This window comes from Fopius arisanus, unplaced genomic scaffold (genome assembly GCF_000806365.1).
Source record: "Fopius arisanus strain USDA-PBARC FA_bdor unplaced genomic scaffold, ASM80636v1 scaffold00019, whole genome shotgun sequence".
In the NCBI taxonomy this organism is placed as follows: Eukaryota; Metazoa; Arthropoda; class Insecta; order Hymenoptera; family Braconidae; genus Fopius; species Fopius arisanus.
In genome coordinates, this window is record NW_011887758.1 from 312,673 (window position 1) to 335,182 (window position 22,510).

General features: G+C 36.8%; 1 protein-coding gene across 2 annotated transcripts; it reads right to left on the reverse strand.

The window, feature by feature from the left end:
• Positions 1 to 12,144: 12,144 nt before the first annotated feature.
• On the reverse strand, positions 12,145 to 19,586 carry LOC105264074 (major royal jelly protein 3). 2 transcript variants are annotated; one of them, XM_011300659.1, is made up of 5 exons: positions 19,325 to 19,586; positions 16,089 to 16,350; positions 15,514 to 15,692; positions 13,078 to 13,782; positions 12,145 to 12,789 (listed from the first exon to the last, which is right to left on the reverse strand). In XM_011300659.1, the coding sequence occupies exons 2-5, from the start codon at positions 16,348 to 16,350 to the stop codon at positions 12,634 to 12,636; spliced, it is 1,302 nt and encodes a 433-aa protein (XP_011298961.1). In that variant the 5' UTR covers positions 19,325 to 19,586; the 3' UTR covers positions 12,145 to 12,633. The 2 variants fall into 2 exon arrangements, with proteins under 2 accessions (XP_011298961.1, XP_011298960.1); XM_011300658.1 differs by lacking the exon at positions 19,325 to 19,586 and adding an exon at positions 16,966 to 17,138.
• Between the last annotated feature and the right edge of the window lie 2,924 nt (positions 19,587 to 22,510).

Genomic DNA, 22,510 nt, shown 5'->3' on the forward strand with positions numbered 1-22,510 from the left:
AACCTCAGATTTTCTGCGGCAATGAATTTTTTTTTCAATCACGCATTTTGGAAGAAAACTTGCAATAAAGGATAATTTGAAGGCACGACTTTTAGAAATTCGAAATGGAGACCTTCTTATTCTTAAAAGAAGGTTTATTTTTTGGATATAGTATAGTATATACACGGTCTAGTCAATCCAGTCGACTGACACTGATTATTTATGGATATAATTTTTTATAACTCTTCTGGATGTATGACATGGTTAATTCGGGTATTTATTATTAATAAATAAACTTGTTTCAGGGAACATGAATTAATGTGGTACAACGATGATGTTTGATTTTGTAAATGGAGGAGAAAATGTGCCTATGTAATGAAGTATTATATTTGGATATTAATTCAACATTTTATATGATGGAGAAAAAAAGACAATGAATTATTTATATTAAATTGTCTTTAGACTCTTCCTTTCGTCAAATCCCAATTCAAAATTGGTTTACGAAAATTCATTTACCGACAGTCGGTCACAAGATAATATTCTTCTGTAGATAATGTAGAAATTCGAAAAGCAGTTGGTATTTTCTGAAGTACGGGACGCTTTGATGAGTTGCCGATAGATAGGGTATGGAAATTTCAATGAATGAATTCAAACTTTGTTGGACAGAGAAAAATATTAAAAAATTGATAGGCCACTCTCAGGTGCAGAAGATTACCGCCAAGTACTCGGGTATAATTACATGACATTCTTCACACGAGTGAATTTCATCGGCATAAAAGCAAAGGACATTTCATAAATAACTCATCGTGCGAACATCCTCGCATGTCCCTTGAGAACAGTTACTTATTTAATAGAATCAACCTCTGGAGCTTCTAAATCCCCATCAATTACCAACCATGCAATGAGTTTTTGATCATAAAACCGGTAAGAAGCGCCACTCAAAGATCGTACTCGAGAGACATCAGCATTTACGACTTAATTAGTAATTAAGTTAAACAAATATTTCGTAACTGAATAAAAACGGGAAGAGAAAAAGCTGGAGAATTGACGTGCTTGGTGGCCGAGTGCAGAGGACTAATGATGGAGTTGTCGTGAAATTGCGTTAATGAGTTGACGGAATTGTTGTGATGACAATGGAGGAAAGAGATACAATTGCGCTCGACAATCAAATCCTAATCGGGTTCGCAGCGTGATTAGTTGCATCCATCCATTGGTACCACTCAATTGATTAATTACGAACCACCAGCACGATTACATGATCACTTTCATTAACAATTGCGCAATTGACTGCATTGACTATTGTACAGGATCACGTTTTCAATTTATTATTTCTTCGATTACGCCCCGTTGGAAGACCAAAGCGGTTCTTTTGATAATTATCACTATTAGATTATTATCATTTAGTACAAGCATTCAAATATGTCCCTTCAAATTACGACTGATTTTTTAAATAATTCTTCAACGTTTTGTTTCGAAAATGGGAAGGAAATGGTTAGTTATCTGTATTTTTACCAGATTATTATCACTTTTTCCTTTTTTCATTTTCATTTTATCCTTATTGCAAAATATATACAAAATACATACAAAACATATATTTTGTATGATACACATTCAATATAATAGATAATAGTTTGATATTTTCGCAATAAAACGCACTTCCGGGATGGTAAAAAATCATGAAGTGTAAGTGAGGGATAAATGATTAGATTCAGTTTTTTTGCGAGGAATTGTTGGGGCCCTGTGGCATGTGTCACAAATAATAGACCAGAATGATCAATTGTTTCCTTCTAGATTGAAGTGTGACGAAACAGAAGAGAACTGAACGGCTTATCTGAACCAAAATTTTTCGCAATCCCTTTTTTTTTTCGTTTATAAAACGTCCGCAGATTTTACTCTTAACTCAAGTTTGTGCGTAGGCCCAGGGATCAGACGCAGCCATTCTCTTTTGGCGCCACATTCATTCATATAACTCGCCCGATGCATATATGTACTGTACACAGGGCATTGTATGAGACATTATGCCAGTGAATAGAGTGTCTTAAGCCCTTCGCCCCCGTCACATTTTCACTTCACACATGTTTAACCGGACAATTTAATTTATTATGTCCCCTCGATTTAGTAAGTAAAAAAAAAATACCTCAACATTGGCTGAATTTCAGGCATTGTTCAGGGGTTTTAATGCAGATGATTCACCGAGGTGTGATTGTGATTGAAAATTGGGCGGGGGGATTGACTGGAAGGTATCACTTGACTTAATGCATAAAATCGATGTCTCATTATATTCATTCGATCGTAGATACCCCACGTGCTGTCTTACCATCACCGGTGTTATGCTAATTCATGTGTTTGAGAATACCCTCCTACTTTTTTTATAATGGAACATACTCGATGATATGTAAATTCATTGGCATTTGAATGATGTTTTATAGTACTTTCCTGGTGAAGATATTTAACAGCGGAAGTGGAATTTTTACGGACATCAGAATTTATTTTTCCATTATTTTTTTTCATGGAACTGAAATATTTATTATTGAAAAAAAATTCTTCGGAGAAAATGAATAATTATATTACGAAACATCATTAAAACCACTGATAAAAATAAAGGGAACATTTCTCCTCAACCCTGAACCACAACGTACTGAATGTACAAGACTGGATGAGATAAATGACAACCACTTGTGTCTCGCGTTATTATTTATGTGACGTATTCCATTACGCGCTCTTAATTGTTTGACTAATGTACATTTTAACGGTGCAACGGTATACCACAGGGATATATATATAATTTCCATGATTATTCCTACTGTAATATGATCGCATTAATATTGATTCCGGCTGCTCATTGACTTTTCAATAGGAGGAATTTCGAGGATGTTATCTCACAGCGGCTATTCCAGCCTATCGTCATTTAGCAATATCACCTCTCGGCTCTGTTCTCTTCTGTTCCACGTGGAATGTCTCGGTATTTTTTATCCTCCTCGTCGGTGCACACTGACAGGTGGGGTATGTGTGGGATGATCGTGTGGTTTACGAGTATAATACCGCGAGTTTTAGTCCATTACGCAGTGACTCCTCAGGACGGGTTTCCTCCAGTCTACATGGGCGACATAATTATCACGGGAAATGGCTAGCTCGTTTTTACTCTCACCTTTTAATATCGCAAATTAACCAATCGCCATTCAACAGGACGACGGTCTAATGCGGTTTGCAGTAGCTCCGCCTACCTGATTATACCTCCTCCCCAGTCCTACTCACATCTTCCGGGATTGTGAAATTCAGTTGTCTCCAATTTTTTATTTTCCGGTGTGAATATCTCATGAGAAAAAATATTTACTTGGGAGAAACATGTTTTTTTTTCACTAGGTTATTTCTCAGATTGAATTATTTCTAGGCGATTTTTTTTTTGCTCACTTAGTGTGAGGAGTATGTTTTTTATAAAAATAAATAATTATAAATCCATCAATGCAATACTATTAGAAATTTCTTACAATTTCAGCCGTAATATCATTGGAATTTTTAATTCCATTTTAATTGAAAACGTTCCATTGATTTTAAAACTTTCCATTGATTTAAAAAAATTCAGGTAAATCGGGTTGAAAATCAGAAAAAATGCCTGAATTCCCAACATTTTCAAAGAATTTCAAAAACAATTGTTCACCAAATCTCGAAGAATTGGTCTCTCTTAAAGATTTTCTAACGCTATTGGCCGATTTAAAAAATAGTCAAAAATAATGCACATGGAAATGCGATGATCAAACAATGATATGAAATAATTTTTACTCTGGAGGGATAAGGAAGGGCGACAGAGGGGATGAAGAAGGTTCGAGGTCACGTAGAGAGGTCTTCATCCTGAAGATAGTCAGGATATGTGTGTGTAGCTAGCGTGTGAGACTTGGAGAGGTCTAATAACATTGCTCCAACGGCAAACACGCAATTACGTGTTTTCGATCTTATGCCGTGTCGCTCATTATGCCAGTGGGTTCTGACACGCGCTGAAGCTACTGGCATTTACCTAGTAAATACCGATATCCAATCACGAATGTGTACACAATAAATTAGTTTGTACTTGAAAAACTTCTTTAATAATTCCATAAAATTTTCCTCAAACACTTTGCCCTTCGAGTTACAGAAAAAAATCGGTAATTTTCTGTGCGATCTTTGGAAAAATTTTGACTTGAATAAATTGAGCTTAGCATTCCACAAATCATATTTTCTCGACTGGAAAAATTTCCCACGCTACAGATCGATAGAGTATTGTGCAATCGGTAAAATGGGCGTTTTGTTGTTCACGAATCACCATCCCAAGTGCTATCGCTTGATCGATAAATGTGGCATCGATTAATCGATATACCGGTGGTAGGCCCTGTGAAACACCCCATTCTGACGTTCCTGACAATTTTAAAAGAGGGCAATGCGACCTTTAATGTTATTTATAAAGTGCTCGGTAACTGGGGTCGTATGGATGCAATTCTGCAGGTGACATGAGTGCTGTTGATTGCTCCGAGGACTCCTCCCCTCGTCAACTCTTTTCACTCGTGTTAAAATAGAATGCACTTTGCAAATCAGGGTAATCATTTTTTCAGCACACGCTAGTCTTGAAGGTAATTTATTCCGTAGCTGTCAGAGTTGCAAAGAAAATTATATCATTTCTTCCGTTCAATTAACTTTTCTGATGTTGAAAAAAATCCATTGCAACAATTCAGGAAAAATAAATGAACACATTTTTCTTATATGATGCATACATTAAATAAAATAATCTAAATGTGCGGAAACCTTTTCTCCTAAAAAACTTTCGACCTAAAAAAATTTTTTTAATACCCAATTGTACCCCAGACTGAACTATCAATAAATTTGATCCTCGGTATTGATTGAAAATCGCTTTCCTATTATCTTTAGACAATTAAAACTTAAAAGGCGAAATATTTTTTTTAGTTCGTTAAAAGTACCCCATTGTACCCTCAATCCCTCCATATTGGATACGGGAATTAAACATTTCAGGATTAAAAAATGAGTGGAAAAGAATAAATTTGGGCATGATGGATGAACCGAAATGGCTACCCCTCTCTTAGGTACCCGTCATACCTCAGTCTCATTAATTTCCGAGAAATAGAATGCAGCAAATGCAGCAAAAAATATGGGGTGGAATATCCAATTCATGATTAATGAGTGAAAATCAGTGGTATCTTGGAGGAAAGACTTGGTTTTTTCAAGATGATGCACTTTTCTTGATTCTCCGATTGTTTATTCATAAAAATTAATCAATTAATAGTATTCATATTATGCTAAGTAAATTTAATTGGCTGAAGTAAATGAATTTAACTGATTGAATACCTTCTGAGTGTATTCCTGTGTGGGATAATTAAATCCAATATCTTGACAATAGTCTATAGCCCATTCAAGACAACCTAAAAATCAATTACCAAGAGAATGGAATTATTTCAAAGCGTAGGGTTTGTTAATTGTCACATTGTATCAGTTCGCTGAATCTCTTAATTACAGTGTCTCTGGTATGAATAGTAGGACGTTCTGGCGGGCCTACATGTAGTCCGGATTGATAAAAAAATCTAAAAATGGGGGGAGAAGAAAAGATGGAAATTTTATTCTCACGGCCGAAATCCTGATTGTGGAGTGTCTGTTACGACACTCCCCTAAGGCTGTACTCAGGCGGTCACGGGTCGATCGTTTTACGCGGGCGAGAACCAGACGCGGATAAGACGGCAGGATAAGACCCTGGGTCCAGCCGAGACAAAAGAGACGCGTATATGTGTGTGAGGTTTTGTACTATGTGGAGCGACCAACTGATTGCAGTTCGATAATGCACGTAGATTTATGTAAACTGGTCAGCGATGGAGAAAAAACATCTTGTGATAATACACAGGTACGTGTTTTTTTTTTTTTTTTGAGAAACGCTTGAGAAGAAAGTACAAAATACTATATTACGGTGATACGGGAAAAAAGTACTTTTTTAGGACGTGTACCACATTCGGACTCTCGAGCGTCTTTTGATCTAGTGAAATTTTGTCATCTCATCTTTTGAGTCACGACTTTGAGTTTTAAGAAAATGATTTTCTTTTTATCGCCTCCAAGTCTCGTCAATGGAGAAGTTTGAATAAATTGCACCCTCTTCATTAAACGGTATATTTTGATACAAGTGAAAAAAATACTTTTTACGTTGGAAGGGTTGTAAGGTTGAAATGGGAAGACGCGGGTTCGAATCCTGGCGGATGCTGCGCCATCTTTTTTCTCTCAAAATTCTAACCTTTTGATTTTTTTTTAAATACAAATTCAAAACATTCAATATTAAGTATTCTTCTCGATTTTGAAGACTTATTTTTGTAATGAAAAAAAAATTCAAGGTATTTTTTGCAATTTTCACAAAAAGTGACCTTTACTATTTTTCCGATTTCGTTCATTTTCACAACTTATTTCATATTCTGTTGCCCTGCTGGAACTTTTTCATAAATTTTCAAAGTACTTTAGCGATTTAGACGAGAAGCCATGTTGTAGGGGATTTTCACGGAAAATTTTGTTTTCAATTAAGCGTAAAAGCCTGCCTTATCGTGCAATCTCTGTGGCGGGTAGTATTTTTCATTTGGTTTTTTGTTTTTTTAAAAGCGATGAAAGTTGAGCGGTAGTGCGTGCATGAGCGCTTTTGTACGCCCTGGAGGTTCCCATTGTGTACTAACTTTGAGGCTAATCTAGATCGGAGTGTACCTTTTATCATTTGGGTATATGGTTAAGTGTGTATGTGCCTGAGCGCGTGGCTGGCGCGCGTTACGTTATATACCACCGGAGCACCCGCATAATGATCGGCTTTTGCTCAGTCTCTGTACACCATCTCTGTATGGGAGTAACGGGTCTGCAAGCCACATGAGCCTCTGATGCGTGCATTATATCGACAGGTTCCACACTGGGTGGCTGTTACTACTCTTCGGTATCTCCAACGTCATCCAGCTCGGGAAATATCGGCGAAAATAGATTTTAACGACATCCACGGGTGCAAAGCCGTTTGATTCAGCCTGAAATATTTACCCAAGAGTTAAATAAGGCCAATTTACGCTCAAACGAAAATTACTTTTGCCAAATTCATTTACTTCTACCGAATATATCTGCATTTCAACTCTGCGGATCATTCATTTTTGAAGGACAGCTCGAATTGCAAACGAAGGGCTATTCGTCATCATTTTTAGTCAGTGTAACTTACCATGTGATGGTGACACCATTTTATTGTCGTAACCACTCCCCATTTTTCTTATTACCTTGCAGCTTCTGGTAATTTTCATTAAATTATATTTGAAAATAATATGTAACTGAAATTTTTTTCTTCCAAATAGAAGCGTTCTTTTTTACATTCCTACGATGATAGGGGCCTGGTAATCATCGAGTGTAATCGGGGAAATCATTGGGAGTCATTAATCACGGGTAATCAATTGCACTTGGTAACCAGGGTATCACCCCAATCGTCTGTGACCTTCGATCGCAAATCTCATTATAACAATTAGATATTAATGTTCACAGATAATTGTTATTGGATTATGGACAGGAATTAGTAAATAATAAAAATGGAATTAGTTTAGACTTTAACTTTTATTAAACGCACTGAGAAGATATATCATTCTGTGATGACCTCTCCTGCTCATCTGACTCATGGCAACCAAAATTTTTATGCTGTGGACCCATTTGAGAAAAAGCTCTTATTTATTCATCTCTTTTTATTCCTGTTTATATAAATTGTTCTCCTTATCCTGATGCTCTTCTAAGAAAAATTATAAAATACTAATATGGACTAACACAGCCATGGGCTAACCATGAATCTTTGAACACTCATACCAAGTACTCTCAGTAATTATGTTCAAGAATTTCGATGTAAAATTTTGTAAATTTTACTTTTTTTGTGGTTAATTGTTATTGAACTTTTATCTCCGTGCAATTTGATTCAATTTTCAAATTTATCGTTTTTGAGGGAGGAATTACGACATTTTGCGTTTCAATGATTATTTTAGAGAAACTCGATTTTTGAACTAGAAGAAAACGAGAATTCTCAAAATTTCTTGTAATTTCCAAAAAAATCGAATCATTCAGTATGAAATTACATTGAATTTCCGATCAATAGACAATACAAGGATGTCTTTATTTGAATAGTCCATTTATTATTTCATGAAATTTTGCATAGTCACTGACAAAATATTAATAAATGTAAAAAAAATTACTTTAAATTCAAAATTTCACAGAAGTGTATTGAAGCTGGAGTCAAGAATCTTCAACGGTTTTTTTTCGAAAAAAAAATACAGAGCCGTTGACTCATCAAGTTTCGACAGGTGATAAAAAATAGTAGATGAGACTTTTTTCACATTGTCTTTCATAAACTGGGGCAAAATAAATGGTCGAAAAAGAGCAATTCATGCTGTCAATTTGGAGAGCATGAATATGAAAAAAATTCAATGGACATTTTGAAGGATTTTTTGTACAATGGCGTGTACATGGAACGAAATATTTTCTCGTCATATAAAATCACCAGCACTGACCAACTATTCAGCCATTATTCTCCATCTTACGACACGCACCTCCAATGAACGTATGTACACCCGCATTAAACCACGCGCCTTTCTACCGACAACGCGAAAAACCAATTGGATCTGTAGTGTAAATTTATCCAATTTTTTCCCACAATTTTTTAACCCCATACTCTTCACTTTTGTTCTCCCGGTTTGAGTTATTAGATATCATTGTGCGGAATTTCCTAACGTATTACAACCCAAGGCGATTGCAGGCAATTTCCAAACGGTGAAATCATTGATACGAATTTGCGTGAAAATATTACACTGGGATACATGTGAAATATCACGTGTTATTCAATTATCAGCTGGTAAATACCACCGAGAAACATTTGTTTTTGTCATTACAAATATTCTTTCCTCACCTATTTTTCAATATTATTTTTATACCGTCGTAATGATACCCCGTGGAGATGTAAAAATCGTACGCAAATGAACCGAACATTATCTCGAGTATGTGTGGAATGATTTTCATACTTTCACGTAAAGTGATTGTTTGGTATGAAGTTTTAATGCCGCCTAACAAACATACGCCGCGCTTGTCCTTTCGAGCATGACCCGGCGCAAGAGTGCAGCCTTTGATAATTAAATTTATTATTACCTATCACGGGAGAACATTCACTTTGTCTATTAGGCGGCGATTCGAAAAAGCGATATTTGCCTATTTTGAGGGGAAAAAAATTGTGAGTCTGTCGGGTCATGACTAGTCATTCCTAATTGCGGATAGGTGTTTCCAACACCTTGGTGATTCATTGCAATCCTTCATTCTTCCCATTTCGTGGTGGGAAATTTTCCAATTTTTCAAAAATCCTACGGAAATTTCAAGTAGAAAAACAACTCTACAGTTCATGCGAATTCTATTTCATTTTTTAAAACTGAAAATCAGATAATTTCTTCGAATTCTTAATGAAATTCTCATTTTTTGGTTCATATGATCATGAAAATGGGTGAACAAAATGGTAATTCAGGTAATTATTTCCCTGAATTCTGACACTATTGGGAATGTAATCGAATTGAAAATTTAATTTCCATGACGCGATTGGAAAGCCTAATTGTTTCAATCTTAAATCAACTTGAACCTCAAAACATTGAGAATTTATTTGCAATCATTACTGAAAATTTCTCATTTTTGCAAGCTATCAATTTAATATCCCAGCTATCAAAATGAAACTTGCATTGTTTAGATTTTTCAAATTTTTCATGTAGAATGAGGAAATAAACTCAAATAAAATAATTTTGTCAATAAACTTTTTTCTAATTTCATTGAGTCCAAAATTAACCCGTAATACGAAGCATTACTGCCACTCACTGATAAAAAAAAAACAAATCACAATGGTTTACAATCGTGGCTAATACATTATGTCAAATTGCCGGGCACTTCGCTCCGAACCTCTAGTTTGAACCCAACACCACTGCAATAGAAACATAATCCGCACTCAGGCTTTATCAGAAAAGTTGATCGATAATTGAATAAATTACCGACTCTGCAAATAGTAATAGTAACCAACGGATGTATATCCACTCCGTATCCTACATTGGGGGTCGATCGATTCTCTTGCACCTCGCAATTATTCTATAATAAAAAAAAACAATACTTTACATTGAAAATAAAACTAATGCCTTGGGAAAAAAGCGAATCAAATAAATTCTCGGGCTGAACGAATTCCCTCGTTATGCGCAATGCGATACACAACGCACCGGAAACATGAACATATTTTTATTCCTCTCGAAATGCCTAGAACAAGTTATAAATTAAATTGTAAAATAACTCTGTCTCAATAACCATCGTGTATCAATTTTTTTTCCCACTTCGTGGATTTAGAAATAGAGTAATATGTGGGTGTTGTATGTCTTCAAAGTGGTTCATAAAATTGTTACCACTCTTGAATCTTCCCTCAACGCCCACTAGCATGTCGTCGATTTGTGTACAACCGAATATCCTCCAACTCATTTTCCCGGTGCCTTTTCATCGTCATACACGTCATCGACAAACTCCTACACGAGTACTAGTCGTTTTTCCAAGTTTCATTCAGTATTACCTTTACTCATTGTGAATCTCTCGACGAGCGTTTATGTAAAGGGCGGTATTAAATAAAAAAAACGGTACATGCTCTTTTTCAACGACTAGGCGGGACGTGCGGCCTATAGCCAGGTCGCATATAGAATTGAATACGTCATGTTCAAAATTCCGATATCTTTTATTTTTATTCTTTATTGTAGGTCATGTCATCGAGACCTTTAAATTGACATGTAATATACCCGCGCTAGTGTAGCGTCAAGCCTTGCTCAGTTGCAAAAACCATCATTTTTGGGTTTGACAACGTAAAAAAGAAAAACAATTTGCTATAATTTGATGAAAATTCCGTTAGGTTACATTTTTCATACACCATGTTGAACAGCAGTAAGTGTTCATCAAAATAATATATGAATATATCTTTGCCTGACCCATTGAAAAGCATGGAAAAATTCAGCCATTGTTAATTTTTGACTTTAAACACAAAAATCAAATTTTCACCCAAAACTATCATAAGGTAATGAAAAATCATTAGAAATGGATAAATCAGGTGTCATTTTGAAATTTACTTATTAAACTTTCCAATGAGTATGCAATATGTATGCTTCATAGAAAGAAGGCTAGTTACACTCACGCATCTTTTACTTATGGAAGGAAAGTACATAAATATTGTGAGTACAATGACATACCGATTTCGAGATTTTCTATTTAGTTGAAGTGATTTTGAGATTTTCTCGATATCAAAATGTCCCGAGACGTTATGGGTCAGCTGTTAATAACCTCGAATCCCCAACAATTGGCAGCATAAAATAAATAATAAACCCGTTCCCTCGAGAATTTCAACTCGGGGACGAGATCAACCTGTACCCATCAGGTTTCCAATATCAGTAATACCGATCTCAGACACGGGTATATCTCACGTTTTATCAAGTCTCCGTAGCGCGTGTACGCTCCATCGGTAAGAGATAATGCCCAACCGATAAAATATAACGCATCCTATTTCTCCTCTTAGCGTCACCCCCCTCACTATTTCATGTTTCGCCACTGGGCAATACCGATGGCCACCATCGCTCCATTGTGTACATTTATTTCTCGTGGGTCATTGGTAATGGTAGAATGTAGGTACGTGCATCTGGATACCACACACGTGTTCATGATTTTTCACAACCGCATGATTTTCTCTCATTGCACCTCTATCCGTACTTAAATCTCATTGTGTAGGTGAGATAATGCATTACAGACGTTGCTGAGACGATGAGATAGCAGAGGCGCGTGCGCGCTATTCTGGGATTCCCCTCTTTTTTTCGTAAATCTGCGCATGCGTTGGCACCTAAGGCGCCATGAGGTCTTTTTATTTTGGCGGAATAGTCCGCGGTCATTTCGGGGGAAAAAATGCATGAGTAATTGATGTGAACGGGTGGGGAATATAAATTGTAAGTGCATGCAAGGTGGATGTAATAGTTGGAATGCCGCTGGAAGGATAATAGAAATACTGAGGAATAATGCATGACGGTAATGAGGGGCTGGGCTTGGGATAATAATAAGGTCCTAAATCTTTCATGGTCACTCATTAAAAGGATTATTAATAATTTCCGATCTTAGTTACGATTTATTTTATTTGTTCAGTTGTTTTTTATTATTGAAATAGAGGAGACAAAGAAAATGCAGTTGCACGATTTATCAATCTTAGGCAGCCCTGGAGGTTTTGTTTTGCTTGCGAAATCGATGGCTGAGGCTCTATATTTGTAGATGTAAATATTTTTGTTGGCTCACGCACGAGATTCACGAGCATCGATGCTCGTTACGGGAAAACTATCGCATTGCCCCGTATGGAGATTGCTTTGCGGATTTTTGCAGATGGTTGCTGCAATCGTATTCTGTATTGGAATTTTTGTGGAATAGTTGGGAAAGTCCCGGAATGGAGGAATTTTATTATTTTGGAAACTTGCTCAATGCGATTTGGGGGAATTTGTACCGAAATAATCAGATGTACAAATTTCCGGGAGTTTGAGCAAACAATGAAGAATGGCAATGATTTGACCATTATTTATACTGCTGTCAATGGTCTAAACCTATATTGGATTTTTATTTACTGCGGCACTTCGTTCCACGCACAAGTTCATCGACAAAACCAGCTTGAATTCGGAAATTAGTCTCGTTAGGGTTCAACCCATTCATGACCTTTTGGAAGGCACTCGTCAACACCCAGACTTCCTGCCCACGTTGGCCCATTCCCATAACCTGTAATGAAATCAATAAATTATAGAATTTCCATCTAGAGGGTCATGGCTGGAATGGTCTAGTTCGTAATACATTTTGTAGATAGTTGAATATGAATATGCAAACTCCATCCTTATTATTGTTTTAACATAAATATCGAAACATAACATAAACCTTCTTAAGGGAAAACATCTTCTTTCAAGAAATCTTGCGTGCTTTATTGTTTTCTTTCGTTGCAAGGATTCCTTTTTCTGTACAACTTGGACTAACTTTGAACAAGAAAGTTTTAGACGAAAATAAATGATTTACCTTAAGTCCTGATACGAACTGAAGAGTTTCTTTGTTGACGACTGCGATGCTCAAATTGTCTCCACCGAACTCGTTCCGCCAATTCCAGCAACCAAGAGCAATTTCCGACATCAATCCATAAAATAGTACACCGTTCTTGTCCATGGCTTGAGCTCCAGATTGAGAGGGTCTGGTCTTGCGAAAAGAGTGGAAAAACCTGGCCATAGCCCGTGGATTATAATTGAAAGGATAAGGGTCCCTGATAACGGAAGTCAACACCCAGCTCTCAACGATACTAGCTAAAGAATGGAAGTACAAGATTCTATCTCCGTTTGGGAGAATAGGACTTAATGCAAGACCGAACAATCCGTCGGGCATCTCGAAACTTTGTCCAGCGATGGTGAAGGTAGTATTATCGGGATCAACAAGGAACAGGTCGTTCTGAATGTTCCAGGATCTTTGGCGTTGATGATCGTAGACAATCAGCTGGAATCCAGTGACGTCGGCTATGTAGACAAAAGTGTTGAGACATTGTTCGTTGGCATCTCGGACATCCACTACTGGCGTTATGAACAGAGAATCAGGCAAAATCTGATGATCTGGGAATCGGTAGAGAGAAATCAAGTAGCCAGTTCTGGTGTTGAAGACAAGGAGTTTGGGAGAACAAATCTGAGATTCTTTCAATTTTCCGTTGTCCAAAACCCAGAGTCTACCGCACTCGTCAACCTGAATCATAAGTGTGGCTTCATTTATTCGCCATTATTAATTAGTTGATTGATTTTGTGTTATTTCTTTATGAATATATTTTTCTGATGAATTTTTAGTCCAGCACATTGTCTTTTACATGTTTTAATTTACAATCGCGGACCCAAACATTCGAATGTATCAATAAATTTACATAGTCATCGATGTGATGTATCAGAGTTCAAATTCCAAATGCGTCAGGTTCCTGAACTCCGAGTGACGCTAAAAGTGCTAGAAGGCTACAGTTTTTATTTTTGAATAATGGAAAACTATTGTATTCAACAAATGAAATTTTGTATTAAAATTTTTGACGAGAGATTTTCCAAAGATTCGACGTGAAGCTTTTCTAAATCTCAGTTTGAGTTCCAAAAATCTCAACTTGATACTCCCAAATAGCTCCAGATTTTTCCACATTAACTTGAAGTTTTTATTGGATTCGTCAAATTCCTATTGAAGAATTTTTAACACCCTTTCAGCTAAAATGTCCGTTTCTTTTGGATTCTTGGCAAATTATAGATGGAGTTGATGTGAAAAGTGCAATGTTTTTACATTTTGTCATTATTTAATGACCTATAAAGTTTCGTGGGGGTGCAATCATTTTCATGTATTTTTTTTACAGTTTCGTGATTCTATTTAAAATTTTAGAAGAAAACACAAGAAAATATTTGAACCACCTTGAAACTCCATAGTTTCATAGAGTTATCAAGTAATGACAAAATGCAAAAACGTTATATGAAAAAAAGCATGAATTTTGGGGGAAGAGATGTAAAACATCCTTAAACTTGAAACCTTAGAAATCTGCACCATAAAACATTCGAGATTACAAGTCTAAAGTAAAGTTTGACATAAAAAATTTAATGGTGGCAGTAAACGTCCATCATTTCCGCGTCATCATATATTCCTAGGTTATTTGCATTCTATGACAAAACTGTTGCTTCATGTTTTATGCACGGAGAGAAAAATACAGGAAAAAGTAAGTGATTTTTATTTAAAATCATGGTAAAAAATAAGAGACGGTCAGTGTTAGTTGTTTTGAAGCCTCGTCGTGGAAACAATACCATCCTTTCCCAGATGCAAGGTTGACATCCAAACCGAACGTGAGGATTATAAAGCGCATGAGTCAGAATGGCTTTTTGGTCGTATCTATGATCCTATTTTATGTTATTGTGGCCGAAAACCTCGCTTCGCTCCGTAAAGATTACTCAATTCCGGGTAAATTTTACGTCAGTAGAACCATACTTTTTTTTCTACTTATTTTACATCGATTCGAGGTATGATGGCTAGGTGACGATTAATCAAGACTTCAAAAATAGTTAGACCTCACCATTCTACCCAGTCAGGAATCGAACCTGGAACCTATCCGCTGTGAGGAAACCGATTTTTTTAGACATCAGCGCGCTGCACTGTCCGCGTGTGATTAGCCAGTTCCTGCACTCTGAAATATAAAATAATGTATGCCACTCGGACGGTCATTTTGTGTTTCACGCGTACGATAACACCCCTCACACGCGTAAAAAAACAAAATTAACCTCCTCGAAGTGTAATATACTATTTCCGACTTCGCCGTTCGCCCACCGTTTATATTTCAAACAGTAATTTTTACCGAACTTTTCACGTACTTTTTCCAGTATTTTTCTCTCCGTATGAATATATGAAGAAGTCGAATTCGAGAACACTAATAAAATGAAACGATAAAACACTATTGATTCTAACCTTGATTCGATAAACGCTGACTATATTATTACAATTCCCCAGTCTGTTCCATTCCCAATTGGGGTATGGCGCAATGATGGGATTGCCCTCAGCTGATACCTTGTCCGTGACATAGCCAAGAGTGACTGGAACACCGTCTTGAAACCTTGGAATCGTTACCAGAACCTTTGGAGATCTACCTGGAATTAAAGAAAAAAAATAACAAAAGAAAAATACGGAAGGCCTGGATGAAGGAATTAGCAGTTGTCGCGTTGCAAAGTATTCTTCCGACTCAATGAAAGTGATAGTTTCGCATTTGAGGAGTCATGAAGCGACTACAATGATTGATGGATAATCATCTCGTCTAACGAGTATTGACATCAGATAAACAAGCCTGAGGATAAAGTGATGAGCGGTACTCAGTTCTGCAGTTTACCTCGAGTTTTACAGGCGTTTTTCAATTTCCTTTGTGATCACACAGACGTATGAGTAATTTCCAACTGTTTTCCATCACCAATTTTTCCTTCTCTCAGGAGTTACTGACCATCTGTCTGCTCCACCCACAGTAGATAATCATAAAAATGGAAGCATCTTACCTTGTATCACATCTACATCGATTGGAACGGGATCACCAGGCGTGAATTCTCCTCTCTCCACTGCCGTCTGGCGTGCGATCGCATTCGGATAGTCAAATTCCAGTGATTTCCACGAATAAATCAATCGCAATTTGTTGGTATTGGCATCAGGAAGACCAGTGTGGTTCCTGACAGGACGATATATGGATACAACACATTGGCTCAGGCACAGCACCAGAGAAGATGTCCTTAGTATGTCCCAGATCTTCAAACTGTTCAGCATCTGCAATCGTTAGGTTTTTAATATTATTATTCATTGACACCAATACGTAATATCGGTTTTGAATATGGATAAGGAGAACTTTGTCTTTTGCATCTACGTTTGAATATTCCTGATGACCTTGATGCCAGAGAACGGGCCTTCATTGGAATGTGGGCCAAACTATATAACTCAACAGTTCAAGGCTTTTTGAAGAGGATCCTTTCGTCGGAGACAAAGGTCATTATGTTTAATAAACAATTTTTAACGTATTAATACGTACGGTTATTAATAAATACCCATAATTGATCTACTCAGCTGAAGGACTCCGTAATTCGTAATTGCAATGGACGTGCAAGAAAGTCATGAAGAAAATTCACGGAGAAAATTTGTTGAGTAATGCTTGCCTATTGACTCTTAAGGATGTACCGCACGTATAGTCAAAACAAAAGTTTATGACCCTTTATATAATTCGTTATATTTATACCAATTTATTTTCAATTAATATTTCTTTGAACACAGTGTCAAGATAAATTTACTGATAAATTTCTCTCCGTAAATTTCGAGGTGTTACGATGAGTATTGATACTATTAATACTATCGTATTGATAGTAAGGGTTACTGAGGTTGATTACTCACTTTGAATTACTCCTTATAATTCGAATGCAGAGTTCTAATGCGATTAAATTTATGTGTGACAGCGCGTGTGGAGGAAGGCCGGTACTACTGAACGGATACCATCAAACTGTTATTTCGTGACGCTCTACACACCGTAATGCTGGAACTACGTTTTACGATACTTTATTCATACTGGGCTGCATGCAAATTAACAGAGGAGGTAAAATGAAGATTACTGCGAGAATAGTGGGGAATTGTTAGTTTATGACGTATTTGCGATAACTCACGTCGCAGACGCTAGTGAACACATCAATTCTCGTAGAAGATACTGATGTAGATGATTTCACGGGTGTCAGCGAATTCCGTGAAGTTCCTGGGTCTATCGCTTCTCAATTTCCCCGAGGAAAACAAGAGGAGTGCATTATTTACACACCTTGTTAGATGTCTGATATCAAGTCATGTTTAATTTTCCTCAGATTCATGATGAGTGCATCCGGAGTTTCGAGATAATGATAATTTCACAAACAATTTTCCAGTTGACGAGGCAAGACCATCAATTCAGGTTTTTTCGATTTTTTCCCATGGACGAAAAGTGAATCCACTTCCATTGAATCATTTAACTTCTAAATTTCCCATTACACACTCATTCAAATAATTCAAAAATCATTCAGCCGAGTTCTATTAAACTCTATCAAATAATACGGGTCGGAGGCTACGACAGAATCCAAAAAATTGTGGTCCACCTGGTCATATGCGGGTTACCCCGAGCTGCCGAAAAGAAAAACGTGGGAGAGAACTGCCTGCCACGAATGGAATTCTCCCATTTACCTGTCACCGATGCAGGTATCCAGATCCCAATGTGTCTCAATGAATCGACACGAGGAATGAAAAATAAAAAAGAAAGTATAACCGAGATAACAAAAAAGAGCCCACAGTCCAATTAAGATTTGATTTATATCAATTGATTGCGACAAAATGCAGCTCCCCCAGCTGCTGAAAGTCACTGGAATTCACTCGAGGAGATTCCCAGGGGCTAGTTGTATACACAGGGGATGGGATTGCTCTTCAAACACGACTTCAATGATGTGGATGGGGCCAGCAGTCAGAGCCACCCCTACTTAACTGTCAGTTACCCGTGGAAATACTGAATCACAGCTACTGTTAAGGGGGTGAGGGAAGTAGGATGATCGCAATATGCCGCGTGCCACTATAATCGAACCTTTTGCTAGTGTTCAATGCACCAAACAGAATGTACACTCGGTCCCACGGTGTATTGAGGCACGTGTCCACTCTGGAAACCTGCAAGTCTCCACTGCTCCTGACAACCCGTGTGATTTTCATTCATCATTAATTCGTTTTTTTCTGTGCTCTTTTCATGATCAATTAAACAGACGGCAAATTGTTTATTCTAATGAAGAAATGAAGTCCCTAATGAAGGCCTTTTGTTTCAGTACTTTCCAACACGTTCCAAACATTAGTCTTGGAAAATTCTTGTTTTTTCCCATTGCGTCATCTGAAGTTATCAAGCTCATTATTGGTTTGATCAATAAAAATATTTCTGTGAGTCACTGCTTGGGAACTCCTGAGGTGTTGACGATATTCACCTATTGTTGAATTCACTGTAATTACTTTGCGAAATTCTTGATTGATCTTTTTTTTATTGGAACAATATTGGACTGTCAAACAATTTCAAATTAAAAAATTGAGGGTAAAAATGTTGGGGGTGAAATCAGTGGCATCAATAGGACAATTTATTTGTTAATTTCATAACTTTTCATTTGAATTGGAAATCAGAGGGGGCACGAACAGGTCTAGAAGAGTATGAAGAGTAGGACAAAATGAAAATGTAATAGTGATAAAATCAATTAATTGACAAATCTGATGATTGAAAATTGTCAGGCGGGATATATCATATCGATATGAAACTGCAAAAGGCACTTGGATACTGCCAAACGAAAAAACTCTCCCCTGATTCTGACGCATAAAGAATAATGAATGTGAAAGAGAGCTTCCGGCTAGACTGATGTGACACTGAATTGCATTTAATTTACACGTTCCTCGCATTGTGTCGGGGTGAAATGCTTAGGGTTAACAAAGAGGAAGGGCGGCTGTCGAAACAACCAGTTTCCGATTGGCAACGAGTGGCACTGAACGTGTGCATAAGATCCCCATGACAATTTTTCTCCACTGTTCATCGTTATCTCTCCTTCTTCCGATTCGCACAAGAGGTCCATCGTCACTTTCCCCCCGGATGTGCGTCATACAGAGGATTTCTAGACGATTAAACTAAGTGCCACAGCCGTGAGAGGAGTGGAGTCAATGACATCAGCCATCGTATTTACTCCAGTTTATCGTCGAAAAAAGGAAAAAAAAATATTACCTTGATGATTGTGGAAGAGGTGAGGACAATCCTTAGGACAATTGCGGATTTTATATACTCCAACAATTGTACTATCTGTTGAAAATTTTTTTGAGCCCCGACACGTGCTGTGAGTGCCACTCACATAAAAAGCTCGAACAATGCCACAAAATATCGAGTAGATATATCTCCAGAATTAAAACTCCCGCCGCATTTATACCGCTTGGGGTTTCTGTATCGGCCCTACAATTGAATTATGTATACTGCATACAACGAATATGTGGCAAAAGTATTTGCGAGGGGTGGGGGCCACGTGCCGATACGTACATGCAATCGTTTCACCCAGTTGTCTCTGGCTATCAGCTAACAATGGTAGAGCACGATAACACCAGTCGTCAACAGTTGCTATCCCCCTCCCTGTACGTTGATTCAGCTGGAAATGATGATACTACACTACTACTTACTGTCATGAACAAAAATACGTGAAATGTATATAATATAAAAGCTGAACTAGCTCATAGAATAATCCCTTTTAAAAAAAAAGCATGTAATGTTTTTTCTCAGCTTTTTTAGGCGCATAGCTAAGCTATGCATATCAAAATATATGTATGTATTTTTTTTATTAGAATAAATACTTATAACTTAATATATAAATACTTATAACTTAAACCTTAAATATTTTTATTGCGTGAGGGGTTTGATGGTGGATTTTTTCAACAAAAAATGAATGGAATAATTATAAATTAATTTTTAAAAGTTTGGTAAACTATTTCTGTAATTTTGTGATCTTATCATACGAAAAGCATAGCTCAAGGATAGAATAAAGATAATAATCACGTAAATTAAGAAAAAAATATCTTCAAGTGTGTACGAGAGAAAAAGTTCTTTCCGTAATAAATAAAAAGGACAAAAACTGGTTTTTTTGTAAAAAAAACTCAGCCAAGTAAAAGTTTCGCACAATTGATTCCGTGAAAAACTCGTGTTTTGCCAAAATATGGCATTCCAAGATATTAAAGAAACTCAGAAAATGTAAATGAAAATGCCAAGAAAAGTTATACGAGTCGATAGAATGGATTCAATAATGAGAATAAAAAAATCAGTAGAGACAGGACCAACTTACTTGGCGCGGTTTTTCCCAAGAACTAGAGCTAGAGCCAAAGATTATCTTCAGTCACTTTTAGTTATTAATCAAATTGCATTTTAGCATTATCCTGTAAATAAAACCGTGCCAAGTAAGTTGGTCCTGTCTCTACTGATTTTTTTATTCTCATTATTGAATCCATTCTATCGACTCGTATAACTTTTCTTGGCATTTTCATTTACATTTTCTGAGTTTCTTTAATATCTTGGAATGCCATATTTTGGCAAAACACGAGTTTTTCACGGAATCAATTGTGCGAAACTTTTACTTGGCTGAGTTTTTTTTACAAAAACACCAGTTTTTGTCCTTTCGGGAGATTTCACGGATTTTTCAAGAACTGCATATAATTTTCATATTTCATTTGCATATAATTTAACATATTCTAGTTAACAATTATAATTATGGAAATAGATAAAAAATATAAAATCCAAGGGAAAAAATAAAACATTCTCCTCTGTTTCACTTTTGCGATTCAACGGTTTAAATACACTGATGGCAACATCTCAACGCCAAATTTGGCCCAGGTTAGGTTGGATAGACCTGCTGCCAACTTAGTGATTTCAATGTAACCGAAAGATAATAGAAATTGGTAAAATATTGAAATGAGCCCGTTGCCATGGGCGTATTTTTGCCAATATTAATCGAAAAAAGGGGAAACTTATATCGATGAAAAGCTTGAGGGCGATTTGTATAATGTAACTATGCACAGATTTCATGTAACTTGTAGCGTTTGTATTTTATGGATTGAATACGATTAGGAGGTAGTGGAAGGGGTAGTTGTGTCGTGTATAGATACACCGTAGCTCTCGGCCTTATTTGTTGGATAGAGACGAAACTTTTACTTGGCCGATACGCTACCGCGTATCTCGATAATCCATCCAATATTTTTTCTTGCATAAGCAAATGTTCATTTCGATTTCTGGGAAATGATGTCACTGAAAAATACGATCAAGTAAATAATTCCATTTGCTGTAACTTGTTTATTGACGATACCAATTATTTTTATCATATCTAGTTTGAATTTACAATTTTTTAACCATTTTTTTGACGACGTGGATTAAAACAAATAAAATTTCAAATTTTTTGGAGAAAGGAAATTTTTCAATTTCTGTTGCTATGCCCGGAAGATTTTTCCAAAAGGACACAGGAACGGCCGTGAATTAGGTGGCTACGTTACTACGCATCAAGTTTAGAAGGTAAAGAGAATTTTTGTCTACATCATAGCAAGGTGAAAACCTCAGTGTAGAGATACCCTCGAAAAGAGTCATACACTTATCCTCCGTGAAATTTCCACTCAATGTCACATCTGTCAAAAACTTAAGATATTTGAAAGTTTTATCGGATAGAGATTCAAACTGCTTATTGTTGTGTAAATACAAATAACACAGTTTTAATGTGGTAGAAAAAGTTTGAGAATTTATGGTGGTTATTTGATTGCCCTGTAATTGAAGCCTCCTCAACTCGCCGAGGCCCCTGAACATCGCAGGGTGTAGCTCCGTCAACAAATTAAAGGCTAAATTCAGCTGTGACAATTTATGGAACTTTGAAAAAGCTTCGTCTTCGATAGTCGTCACGTTACATCGGGACAGCTCCAGAATCCACAGGTTTTCCGTGATTTCAGATAACCCATCTTTGGATAATGTCAAGATGTTTTGGTCTCGCATTATAACGTCATGCAGATTTACTATCCCTTTGAAGAAATCTCTTGGAAATTGTTGAAGACTGTTGTTGAAGAAGAAAGCGTAGTGAATAGAACTGCTATTGATGAAAGGACCCGATGCCCCGTCAATGTTGATATTGTTAAATGTGACCTCGTGTAGATCTGTGAGACCACTGTATACCCCTTCTGTTAAATTCAACTTCCTGAATTCCTTGGAGTAATCTTCTGTGAAACTCAGCTTGTATAGCGGCGGCATCGTTCTAATGAGCTGCATAGTGTGGTAACGTATTTTATTGACCACAGCTATGGCTGACGAATTCCAAGGCTGGCAGTTTTGTGTGTACGAATCAGCACCTTCATTGCAGTACTCAAACAAGTCACTATAGTTAGAATGTGCCTCAATCAG